This window comes from Parus major, chromosome 3 (genome assembly GCF_001522545.3).
Source record: "Parus major isolate Abel chromosome 3, Parus_major1.1, whole genome shotgun sequence".
Taxonomy (NCBI): Eukaryota; Metazoa; Chordata; class Aves; order Passeriformes; family Paridae; genus Parus; species Parus major.
Genome location: NC_031770.1, coordinates 14,050,241 through 14,062,317, shown reverse-complemented (window position 1 = coordinate 14,062,317; position 12,077 = coordinate 14,050,241). Strand labels below are relative to the sequence as shown.

At 39.2% G+C, this 12,077-nt stretch overlaps 1 protein-coding gene across 4 annotated transcripts in view; it reads right to left on the bottom strand.

The window, feature by feature from the left end:
* Positions 1-12,077, bottom strand: part of FSHR (follicle stimulating hormone receptor) — an 81,422-nt gene that overhangs the window by 18,569 nt on the left and 50,776 nt on the right. For 3 of the 4 annotated variants that reach the window (XM_015623230.3, XM_015623225.3, XM_015623229.2), the window contains exons 3-5: positions 10,212-10,286; positions 9,747-9,821; positions 2,091-2,162 (exon numbers count right to left, since the gene is read on the bottom strand). In XM_015623230.3, coding sequence (XP_015478716.1) covers positions 2,091-2,162; positions 9,747-9,821; positions 10,212-10,286 — 222 coding nt within the window. The remainder of the gene's footprint in view (positions 1-2,090; positions 2,163-9,746; positions 9,822-10,211; positions 10,287-12,077) is intronic. The other variant, XM_015623227.3, reaches the window with a different exon arrangement.

Sequence of the window (12,077 nt, the reverse complement as noted above, 5' to 3'; positions counted from 1 at the left end):
TTTCCAAGACATTTTTCTGCCTGCAGAGCACAAACCTTCCTGATAAAAAAGGCTGGAGTAAAACATTTCCAACACCCCCATGCTTTCCTCCCAAATAGGCTGAAGACATTAAAATGCATAAAAGCTCAGGTCTATAACCCGAGGTGGATGAAATAGCTCCTCCAGCCAACACACTCCTCAGAAAATGCAATTGGAGGGGCTGCGAGGCCACCCCTTCTCCCAGCCTCCCAACCAGAAGGAGGAAAGCCATTAGCCTTTTTGGCCTGATTCAGCAGGGTACCTACCAGCCCATGAATCATTCCCCAGCTGATGTCAACAGGGTTGCTTATAAGCTTTGTATGTGCTTAAGAACTTAAATACGAGACCCCTGTCAGTGCAGTTTGTTGAATGGACAAGCAGGAATTTCTGTCTTTCCTCAGTTGTGACTGATAAAAAAAAATAGGGACTCAAAGAAGTTAAATAGTGTTACTCATAATTTAGACTGGGGATATGGCTGTTTCCATGCTGTTTCTGTTGGAAATCACAGAAGAAAATTAATTATCTGCAAAGCTTGAAATTAAGCGCGGTTCCAAAATTGTCTCTTGGTGACAGCTCCATACAGCCACAACTCTGTATGACACTGAGTGACACTTCCACAGAGGCTTCATTCAGCAAACTGAGGGCAGCAGAGGCAGGGATGGGGAGGAACACAGCACCCATGCAAGTGAACTGGATCCCTCTACTGAAGAACTGCCCTTTATACATTTCAAGACCTGTCTTTGGAACTTAAATGTTGGCACAACTGAAGCCAAGGGGAATTTTCTTATTGACCTCAGAGGGACTAAGGTTTTAACCAAGGTCTAGTCTGGGACTCAATTGGTATCAAGGTCTATTTTGACAGGGAAGTAAGAAGTTTCACCTAAAAAATTAAAAGCTCATTCTGGTACAAGCCACAGTAATTCCTGTCTAGTTAAGACTGATGATAAGGTGAAAATCTCTGTAGTGCCATAGCTGTTGAATTTCCTTGATGGTTTCGAGGAACAATGAACTGAAGTTCTCAGAATTACACACATCAGACATATTCCTGAAATGGATTTCTTATCTTATATGTCTGTATATTATATTCAGGCTTCCCCCACTATGTTTTATACTCATTTTTGTTGATTTTAATGGTTATTACTAAGGTAGCCATGAATACTGCAGGAGTAATGTTTCTGCAGGTTGAAATCTCCTGATCAAAGATCTGAAGGTGCAGAACTTTGTGTGTAAATTAACAATAAATCTTGTCCAAAAGAATGCTTTCAGTTAGACTAAGAACTGATTGAGAAATGTATGTCAAATTATTTTTCGGTGAAAAAGAAACTAAGTTTTACTGATATTCATTTTTTTCTACAGAAGAAGTGCTTTAGGAAATTACCAGTTTTTTTTCACACAAAATTTTGTACAAATATTATTTTCCTCATTGGCACTGGAATTTTCCATAATAAAAAATTTTAATTCTCTGGGTAGTTTTACCGCATAGGGAAAACAGAAAAGGGTACGATAGATAATTCCCTGAGGTTTGTCTTTAATTTTAATTTTAATTTTAATTTTAATTTTAATTTTAATTTTAATTTTAATTTTAATTTTAATTTTAATTTTAATTTTAGTTTTAATTTTAATTTTAATTTATATATTTTATATTTTTCTTTCCTCTCTGATGTGGCCACTTCCAATGGAACTCAGGTTTGAGATCTGTGTCTCATCCTACACAGGTCAGAGAATTTTCACCAGGTGGCAACAAATTTCCACTGCCGCCATCCTGGTTTGGATTTCAACTTCTGAAAGAGGAGTCAAAGGCTGTTATCTGTCCCCTGAGCCACCCAGACACGTGTTCACACTGCAGTTAAAGGAAGAGTGGTCTGCAAAGTGCAAGTTCTAAGGCTTTGTAGAAGGGAGACCTGGAGAGACCTGAGACCTGAGCCACATTATCATCAATGCCTGCAAAGTTGCAATCAACATGTCACTGCAGAGCTAATAAATGAACACATGGGAAATCATGTCTTGAAAGGCTTTGCTGGAACAGAAAAACACTCAAAGACAAAAAGTGAAAAGCAAACATTCAAACTTACAGCAAAACTTTCTGGAAAGAGTGAACCTTGTGGACAGCAGGTAAAAACCGAAGGCCAGTGTTTGATATTAGCCTAAGGGGAAGAGAAGATGAGGATTATTCAGTCTCCCCCTGGAAAGAAGACAGCAATTAATGAAGGAGAAAGAACATTGGACTTAAAATGGTTGTCACAAAAGGCAGAGTTTAGCCACAAAAGTGGGGTTTCCTTGTAGGGAACGACATTGTAATTTAAAAAGGTCCTTGTCCAAAGTACAAGATGAATTTTGCCCCACAGAGGTAAAGGGAGAAACCCTACTTTGGATGATAACACAGTCCCTCCTGGTAATCTCAGTAAATTGTCCATGTTAATTTCACAACAATATTCTAAGAAATCAACTGCACTGACATGGGCTAATTATTTTCATATTAGCTGTTTTATGACAAAATAGTTGACCCACCACAATTGTAACCTTCTACTATAAGAGAGAAAAAAATAATTGCAGGGGAAATTAATTGATGAATTTAGGAGAGAATTAGCACATTTTACACCCCAGCACCTTTGATAGTGAGGAGCCAAGACCATGGGAACATTTCAGCAGATTGTGCAGCTGGAAATGGACCCAAGCTTCTGTCCTTAAATACCTTCCCCCCTCCCACTGCACTGACCATCACTGGTCTCCGCACTGTGTGTGGTTCCTGTCCATGAAACACCACTCCAGAACTGCTGACTCTGAAAAACAACCCTGTGCTCACAGCCAGTGAGGTCACAGGCATCCACAGAGATGGACCAAGTCTAATTTGGTCAGATTTTGTCATCCAGAGGATGGACAGGAAAAATGTTGCCATGCAGCAGGAGATGACTGGTAGCTGCTGATAGCAGATTGAAGGAGGGCTGAGTGCTGGAGGGAGGAGTTGGACTGGACAGGCCTCTGAACATTTGGGAGCTCTTTCTAGACACCAAAAAGTCTCATGTTTACCTCATCAAAAAAAGAGAAAATTTGGGTTCTTGAAAGTGAAAGTTTGATTTTATCTTTACATTTTTAATATAGGAGATGGTAGAGAAAGTAACCTTTCACTGAGGTTATTGGTTTCTTAAGGAACATAGGATACATAAGGTTTTTTTTATTCTGGCACTTAGAACAATACTCTTTTATTATTAGAAGTGACTTTATTTATTTATAATTTTTTTTTTTTTTTAAACAGAATCATTCCTGAATAGCTGAATTGTGATCAAAGGACTGGTTGAGACTGGAAAAAGGTAACATTGTTCATATGATATTTTTTTATGAACCAAGATTATTTCAGGAGAGTTGCAGTCTTTCAGGTTTCATAATTTGAACTGAAACAGAACGCCTCCATGTGACAACCAAATCCTACATTTGGGAACTCAGGGTGACACATAAGTCCATAAAAAAGTCATTCACTTGCATAAGTACTGCTCTGAGCCCCCTGAGATGCTATCTGGATGCTATCTGGGTATCCTCAGATGCTGAAAAGCCAACTTTGATCTGTCTCATCTTGTAACAGAAAGCAATACTTCATATGCAGGGAAAAATTAAAGTAGTATTAGTGAATATTCAAGAAGCCAATTTGGGAAAGTTGCTGAAATGTCAAGACTGCTTCGTCTCAGGATTCAGAGTGGTCTGACATTGCAGCAACTTAAAAATAACAGCTGTCACATGTGACCAAGAAAGCTCCACAAAAATGCCTTTGAAAAACTATTCCATATAGTTAAATAGAAAGCATGATTAATGAAGCAGGTGGATTATGCAAGGCCCTCGCTACTTACAATATTTCTGCACTTACACTTCGTAAAAGGACTTTGCAAAAAAAAAATTAGAAGCAATAGGAGAAGAACCTGTAACTCCCCCTTACAATACTTTAAAATACACTCTCTAAATTACTGGAGATATACAGAGTTTTAGTGGAAAGCTGCCTTTAATTTTAAATGAGTCATATGCTAAAAATTCATGCAATCCTCTTTTACAAGCCCCTTTCAAACACAAATTATGACATACATTTCCCTTAGTAGGAAAATGAAGGAGGAGACTCCTGCCAAGTAGTGCGTGGCTACTGCAGGACAGAGAAGACATAAGAGGCTTTTCTTTCTACAGTCCTTTCCTGAGAAAATCTCAGTTCTCATGGTGCAGCAATGAAAGGTGACAGGACTCTAACATCTGCTCTTCAAACACTGCTCCCAAGGGCAACTTAATCCCAGCATATCAAAATTCCACATTGGTTATCATGACTTTTACCGTACAAGTGAGAAAAAACCATCCCAAATGCCTTGGGTTAGTTCTGATTTTTCCAATAATTTTGAAGTGTTCAGGGCTCAATTTTCACTGGTGTCAACTGAGCAGCATGAGATGAAGAGGGAAGCATCTTTGACAAATCACTACATATTGAAGTAAATCTACAGGTGACACAAGGCACTGATTGCACAGAGGCACAGAATGGTGATTAGGAGCAGGAGAGGATGTTCTTTTAATTAAACACAGAAAAAAACCTGAAAAAATATTTAGCTAGACTGCAGCCTAGATCTTCCCTCTCTTTTTACTCCAGCAGCAAATCTCCAGAGGCCTTTAAGTGGATAATCTTTTTAGAATGTAGATAATCCAATTTACTGAATATCTTTCCTGCAGGACAGCTTTGTCAATATATTTACCATAAAATGTATACATCCTTAGTAGCCTCACTTTAAACAAGTGTCCTCTTTAATCTGTGTTATAACTGAGTCCCCCCCTTGCCATGTATAAACAGCTTGGTGAGAACCTTTTTTTGTCAGATGGCTGATGGCTGCTTTCCAAGGTATTAATTGTCTTTCATGAAAAGGCTTACTGGAGTCAGCACTAAAGAAAACAGAGCACCACAATCAGCAGAGAAAAAAAAATAAAAAATTCAGAAACTAATTCCTGGAAGATTCTGGTTGCTTATCTCCAGATATAGCAACATGTCTGTTCTTTTTTGTGCCAAATTGTAGGAGCTATTCTGACAAATCTGGGGACACAGTTTACCTCATCAATTTACTGTGGGTATTTGCTAAATTGCAAACTCAAGGTGGGCAGAGATAAACACAACCTCACTCGGGAAGCATTATCTTTGTGTCCCTTAATCACACTGGTTACTTGATGGTGCATGTGAGCCTGATTCCAGTGAGACATTCCTCTGATTCATGTATCCCAGGCTTCTTAAATCTGCAGTTAAAAGGTCTTTAACTGTGAGGCTGCCACGCCACAGGAAGGAGTGGCATCATTTCTATTTATTGAACTCTAAGAAAAGGGTCTGTAATTGTGTGGAATTTGCTGCACCTGAAGATTTGTAGATTTGTGTTTAAGAAGCACCAGGCAGGTACAAGCAGCTGCAAGACTTTGGAGTTGGGCTCTGCTCCTTCTGCAGGCAAAACCCATGGTTTTGGGACCTACATTTCCCCTCTCCTCCAACAATTCAGCTGTATGCCCTCAAAATCAACCTCAAAGGAGTGTTACATTTAAATCTTTGTATCAGAAACTGAGATTTCTTAATACAGGACATTGACAACCCTCATAAATGAACCAAAGGACATAGATTACATATGAGAACTGATTTTGGAAAGAAAATGAGTTTGAAAAGTCACCACTACACTATTAAAGAGACTATGCCACAGGTCTCCCTAATGAGAGCCAGATAAATAATCTTGTACTCATGAAAAGGTCAGTAAGTTACCATTTTGAAGCAGTCTGTCTCTCTGGCTTATACCCAAGAAAACCAATTAGCAATTCTCTTCTCTGCTTCTAAGAGACTGGTGGGAAAGCTAAGGTTGCCTGTTTCTAGAAGGTTTAGGCTATGCAGCACCGTGTTTTTTCAGCATTTTCCTCTCCTTTGTGTTTTGGCCATACTGGTAATGATGATGCAGGAGATGAAGGGAGTGGGCTGAGGAGGAAATGTATTTGCCTCCAAGTTGGCAAAGATAAAAGCATATTAATATTCAAAAGCTGGTGGCCATAATGAGCCCATGAAGCTGATGAGGGGACTGACAAGGCTAGCTAGAGCTTCTTGCCTGCCCATAAACATGACCTAGTGGCTATTCAACTATTTTTGTAGAAACACAGAGAAAAAAACAATGTTTCAAATTAAAAAACAATTTCAAACAATGTGTTGCAAAGGTCACTAAACTAATGGGCTGTAGTACCTGGGCTCAATTTTGGACATTGAGACTGATTAATTTTTTTTTTCTCAGTGTTTTCTAAATGGAAACCACCAGTAAATATATATATTTCTTTTTTTCTGAAATATTTTCTGCATTGTGTTTTAAGAGCCCTGCTACAGCCACAGAACTGTGTAAGGAATCAGAGCAGATGTCTCGTACCCTGCCAGGCTGTCCCCATAGATGGGAGCTTCAGAAGAACCACAATGATCCAGGAATGGGCAGGTACCAAGTCCTTGTGCTTTGAGATGCTGGTTGCAGCATCTCTGTACCTCCTTACACAGTCAGACAGAATCACCTAATCTGTTATGTGACAAGACATTGACAAAACCATGTGCTATTCCTTCCTAACTTACAGCAATTAATGTGAAAATTAGGCAGTGATGTACAGGTTTACAAGCTTCTAGGTTTTACAAGTTTCCTTTCTTGGCCTTAAAATTTTTATCATTTCTGCAATAACTGTTCCACACAGATGCTTTACCCTTTTATGAATTATTTTAAACTGTAGTCCCACATATTTACAGCCTTTTGTTTGTGTGTTGTATAAAAAACCCTGAACAACCACCACAAAAACCCCCCTAACTGAACTGAAAAACCATCAACCTATGAACCTCCTCGACATCTTACCTTATATTTTCAACATTGCCTCTTCCTTGCATGTCACAGGAAGGTGAATATGAGGACTGGGTTACCTTTACCAGATGCTGTTTTACAGCCTTCCATCAAGGTCTCTGCTTTCTCATTAAATTAACTATCCTACCCTTTCAAACAGCAAAGCTTTCCACCTTTTCAGTTTCCAAAAGGGCAAGCACCAGTCAATGAAGCTGGGGGATGGAGAAAATGGCATCTTTCCTCCAGAAATGTGATGAGAACACCATGGTGTGGCTGTATCTAGAGAGATGATCTGTGTGATGTTACTCAGCATCACACCCGGCTCATTGGGTCTAGAAAGTCCCCAACAAGAACTTTGTGTCCTGCTCCTGGTCCCTGCGCTGGGAAATGATGTAGCTCCACTGAAGCCAAGAATATTGCACAGATTTATACCCCCAGCACATCTTCCTCAACCCTTGTTTTTAGAAAAAAACCCACATTCATCTGTTCAGAAGCTCCAAGCCAAAAAACCTTTTGTGCTATCTATAGTCATTCAAGACTTGGGGGTTTTACCTCCTAGATGCAGCTTAAATCCATTAGTGGAGTAAACACCAAAGATGGATTTTGTGAACATAAATTAGAGAAAAGCTTTGCCACAAGAATGAACATGAATTAAGGGGCTGTAAATAAAACTAGAGGAAGCTTTCTAGTCACCAAATCACTGGGTTTCTGGAAGAGCCTCTCCTGGAAAATGGAGGAAAGAAGGGAACAGTGAAGAGCATCAAGAATGTCAATAAAGCACTTAATTAATGGGATATATGAAGTGGATCTGAGAAGAAATAGGATACAGCAGCTGGAGAGCCTCTTCTAGCCCTCCATGCTCACAAGAGACAAAGCCTTAAAAAAAATTCAAAATGCAGTTTCTCTGATATCAACTAGCAAATAAAACTAGGTGAAGAGGACAGAGAAATGGTCAGGTAGACAAGCAATCCTCTGTATTTTCAATCTGCTGCTTCTATAGGTCATAGGATTGCTGCTGCAGCTGATTTTTTACATAGGTGGAATCTCTGAATGCTTGAGTCAACATGCATGGGAAGTGTGGAATGACATGTTCAGAAGAGCCAATATCCACCAGTACCAAGAGAAAAACTTTCTCTATTTCAGAATTTGGAGTGTGAATTTACCTTCACCTGTGATTTCTGTGTCCCATATTTAAATGATCACTGTGTGTCCACATTTCTTTTTCTTCAATTTTGTGTGAGATAAATGTCTCATTCTTTCTACCCATCTGTAAATCTGACAGCTTTACTCCCCATGTCAGCTTGTTCTGGGGATTTTACATGGGATAAAAAAATGCTGTGGTTTTGTTCTGAGGTGGCCAGAGCTACTCAAAGACAGCAGCCACTGATGAATGACTTAGGCTTGAAATGGGAGGAAAAAGGCACATGATTTCTCCTCATGACAATGCAAACTTAGAGCTTTATTTCCCCACTGCCAAGAGAAGATCTGTGTGTCAGTTATGCAAACACAAAAGTTAAAGTTTACCAAAGTTTGCCTGATAAATTTGATAAAGTGGGAATCAGTCAAAATACTGGGAAGAGTGAAAATCCTACTCCAAATCTAGCCATATATTCCAGTTCAATGAGGGTTTAAACTATAATGGCTTCTGTAGTGCTAAATACACCTTATCTCCTAAAGTCCAAGTCTCAAACCTCAAATCTTAAAGAACAAATTCAAAGCGATGCCCCTTGGCATTTTTGAGCCCAGAACCTGTCAGATACTAGTGATTTTCAGAGACTTTAAACACTCCTTGGCTTACTGAGAGCTATGCTTATCAGACCACTGACCTGATTTCATACTGTCTTTATGAAATCTCTGACCAGACAAATTAAATTAAATGCTTACTTTTATTGAAGTATATGAATTTATTTATTACTTACTGAAATGTAGAAACCCTGACTGGGGTTCTTGCATGAGTAAGGAAAACAAGGCTTCTTGTATGAGTAAGGTTTCTAGTGTCAGTCAGGAAAATCAGGCAGGGTTTATGTGCTCAGGTGGACAGACACACAAAAGGTAAGTTGGTATCCTGCTGGGTGAATAAACTGCTCACCAAAGGGGACCATTTGAGCTGTATAAACTGCCACCATTAAAACCAAGTAGTTTTAAATGTAATTCATTGGATTTCATTGGGGTTTTACGCAGAGGAGAGATTATTAATTGTGTTAAAGCCATGCACTAAAAGCTGTGAAAATATATTTGAGTAACCAGCTAACTTGAAGGATGCATTTAGTTACCACTGAATTTTGACACCAACTCCACAGAAGCTGATGTGGCAACTACAGCAGTGCAAATGGCATTCTTGATGAGGCTGGCTGAGGAAATAAAGCTGTAGCATTCATCAATATGTTTGTATTTTGAGGATCTAATCATCTCACATCAGGAATTTATGAACACCATGGCTATAACACTACCTTTGCTAAAGAAAAAATAATTTGAATGCTTAGCACCATGTATATGACATATAACAGAAGGCAGGACCATAGCAAAGACAGATGAGAGATTTTTTTTTGTGTGTCCCTAAGCTCCCAGCAGGAATTTCGATCTAAATTTGTATCTATAGATGTAAGAAAAAGGTACAGCTCCTCTTCTCATCACTCATTTTCAACCTGTTGCTTAGAAAGGCTAGAGGAACTTGTGTGTGTGTTACTCTTTTGTGGAAGCCTTTATCTTCAGCTTTTCTGAGGACTGTGCAGGCATGAAAATGTGTATTGACAATGTGCAACTGGTAGTGAGGAGAGGGAATCATCCTGTCTTATCACCCAAAGTGCTCAGCACCAGCTGGACAGATACACAGGTGTGTAATTCAAAGTGACTCTAGGACTTGTAAAGAGCAAAAGATCTTACAAATATCTGAGGCTCGGGAGGTGTTGGAAGGCATCTTTATCGATGTACACGAGGTTGTTGGCTTTCTCAATTCTTCTGCAAAGAGGAAATGAAACATCAGAGAAAAAGATATCAATATATTTATCTTAAAATTGTGTTTGTCCCATGATGTAGTGGAACAATATGCTGAGATTTTCTTTTTGACAGCAGAAGATCTGGATGATTTCAGGGAGCAGCCTACCACAGACAGAAAGACCCAAACACCTTTTGATCCTGGCAGTGATCCGAGGATATGTTTTTGCCTGAGCAGGTAAAGAAAGGGACAGCTAGATAAGAAGATGGAAAAGACAAAGGGAGATTTCAAATACTCCTATAATGCTACAAATTCTTCAGTGCTTACCTGAACCAAACTGCAAAACCTTTGATACTTGCCTATAATGAATCTTTGTAATTGTCTCCTTTGCATTTAGATTGCTCATTACTTACATTTCATGTAGTTTGGGAAGGTTGGAAAACACATTTGCTTCTATGACCTCCAAGGCATCATTCTGTGAGATCTCTCTGAAAAAATAATTTAGAAGTCAAGATATTTCAAGTCATGGTGAAGCAGAAAATGGAGAAGTGAAAAAAATCACAAAGAACTTCTTCTCAGACTACTGATGTGTTTTAAACACAAGGTGGATATTAGATAAGGAAACAGCAACACTGGTGAGTACTGCTGTGGCAAGAAGCAACAACAGCCAGGAACAGAGATCTGAGGCTGGAGTTTGTGTCTGTAGCAGCAGCCCTGCATGTCCTGCTGGCACCATTCCCTGTGCATTAGAAGTCAGGGTCTATCCATCATGGGCTACTGGACTTCTGACATTACTAATTACTGATGGAAATTTAATGAAACCTTTTAACTCAGTGAAGAAAAGAGGGGGTGAAGGTGACTGAAAGCAAAGACAGCTAAAAAGTTCCCAAGAAAAATGACACAACTTCAGCAACAAGATACTGCTGTCTTGACCCAATAGGAAGTACAGAGATTAAAATTGAGCCACCAGCAGGTGTGCCCTTGCTAACAGCAGCTGGAGACCACAGAAGTGAAGAAGTCTTCCTTGAAGCAAACCCTATTTGACGTGGTCTGTACACAGTTAATGCTCACTTGCAGCCAGAGAACTGCAGAATAGAAATGGCCAGTTTGCTGCTATCACCACACCAGAGTGCATCTTCAGCCAGTCCAGAGTACATATTTCCTTTCTTCCTTAATCTGTGGGATGCAAAACCAGGGCTGGGGCTGTGCTGTAATTTAAAGCTCAGGGGTTCTCCTGGTGGATCAAGTGGGCATCACTGCAGCGTCCCCTGTCCCAGTCACATCACTTATCCTGCCACTGACCAGGAAGGTCGAGGTAAAGACAGCCATGCCAAAAGATTCCTCACTGCCATTTCTTTTGGAAATGGTGCCAAAATGTTATTTTCTCAGGCTGAGGTCAGCTGTAGGAAGTAAAATTTGTAATACAGCTGTAATTCAGTGATGGTGTCATGGTCTATTGCATTTTAATCATAAGGTAACTGTGCACATCTTTGGAATGAAACCTTGGATAAATAGATTCCAAACTGGACAAAACTTGTTCTTGGATATCTTGTTATTTTAAAACGATGATGGTTGCAAATAGATTCAAATAGACCTGAGGTAAAGCAAAAGATTGTAATTTCAGGTGCACAGCCAAAAAGTAATCACAAAAATTAATCAGAGGAATATAAATGTTTTCTAGTCTCTTCTAAGTAACAGCTGAACCATACCTGACAGATTACCTGCCTACTTAAGACAAACAAAAGCCTTGCAAAAGAAGATATTTTCACCTGACCTTTCCAGTTTTAAAAAAATGCCTTAGTGATTTTATATTTTTTAGTTTAATAAGAAGTTTTCTCAAGTTTTTTTGTGGAAGAAATCCAGCTCTGCTCTGCTGCAGGAGCTCTAAACTGGCTGGAGAATAAGAAAATAAAAGTACATGAGGACTGACAACAGGTGCTTGGCAGGTGAATTGAGGACTGGGTTTGTTTAGCAGTGCTCAACCACCAGCTCACATGTGAGTGTGTTCCTCTTTATTACTTAATTTCCAGCAGCAACAAAATGCTTCAACTGAGACAGGGATTCCTTCGTGCTGCATGAGACACAGCCATTGCAAGGGATGCTTCAAAGAATTTTTATCAACTTCCTTTTTTCCTTTAAAAATAATTAAAAAATATAAGTAGAAATATCCAGAAGAATGGAATGGAATGGAATGGAATGGAATGGAATGGAATGGAATGGAATGGAATAGAATAGAATAGAATGGAATGGAATGGAATGGAATAGAATAGAATAGAATA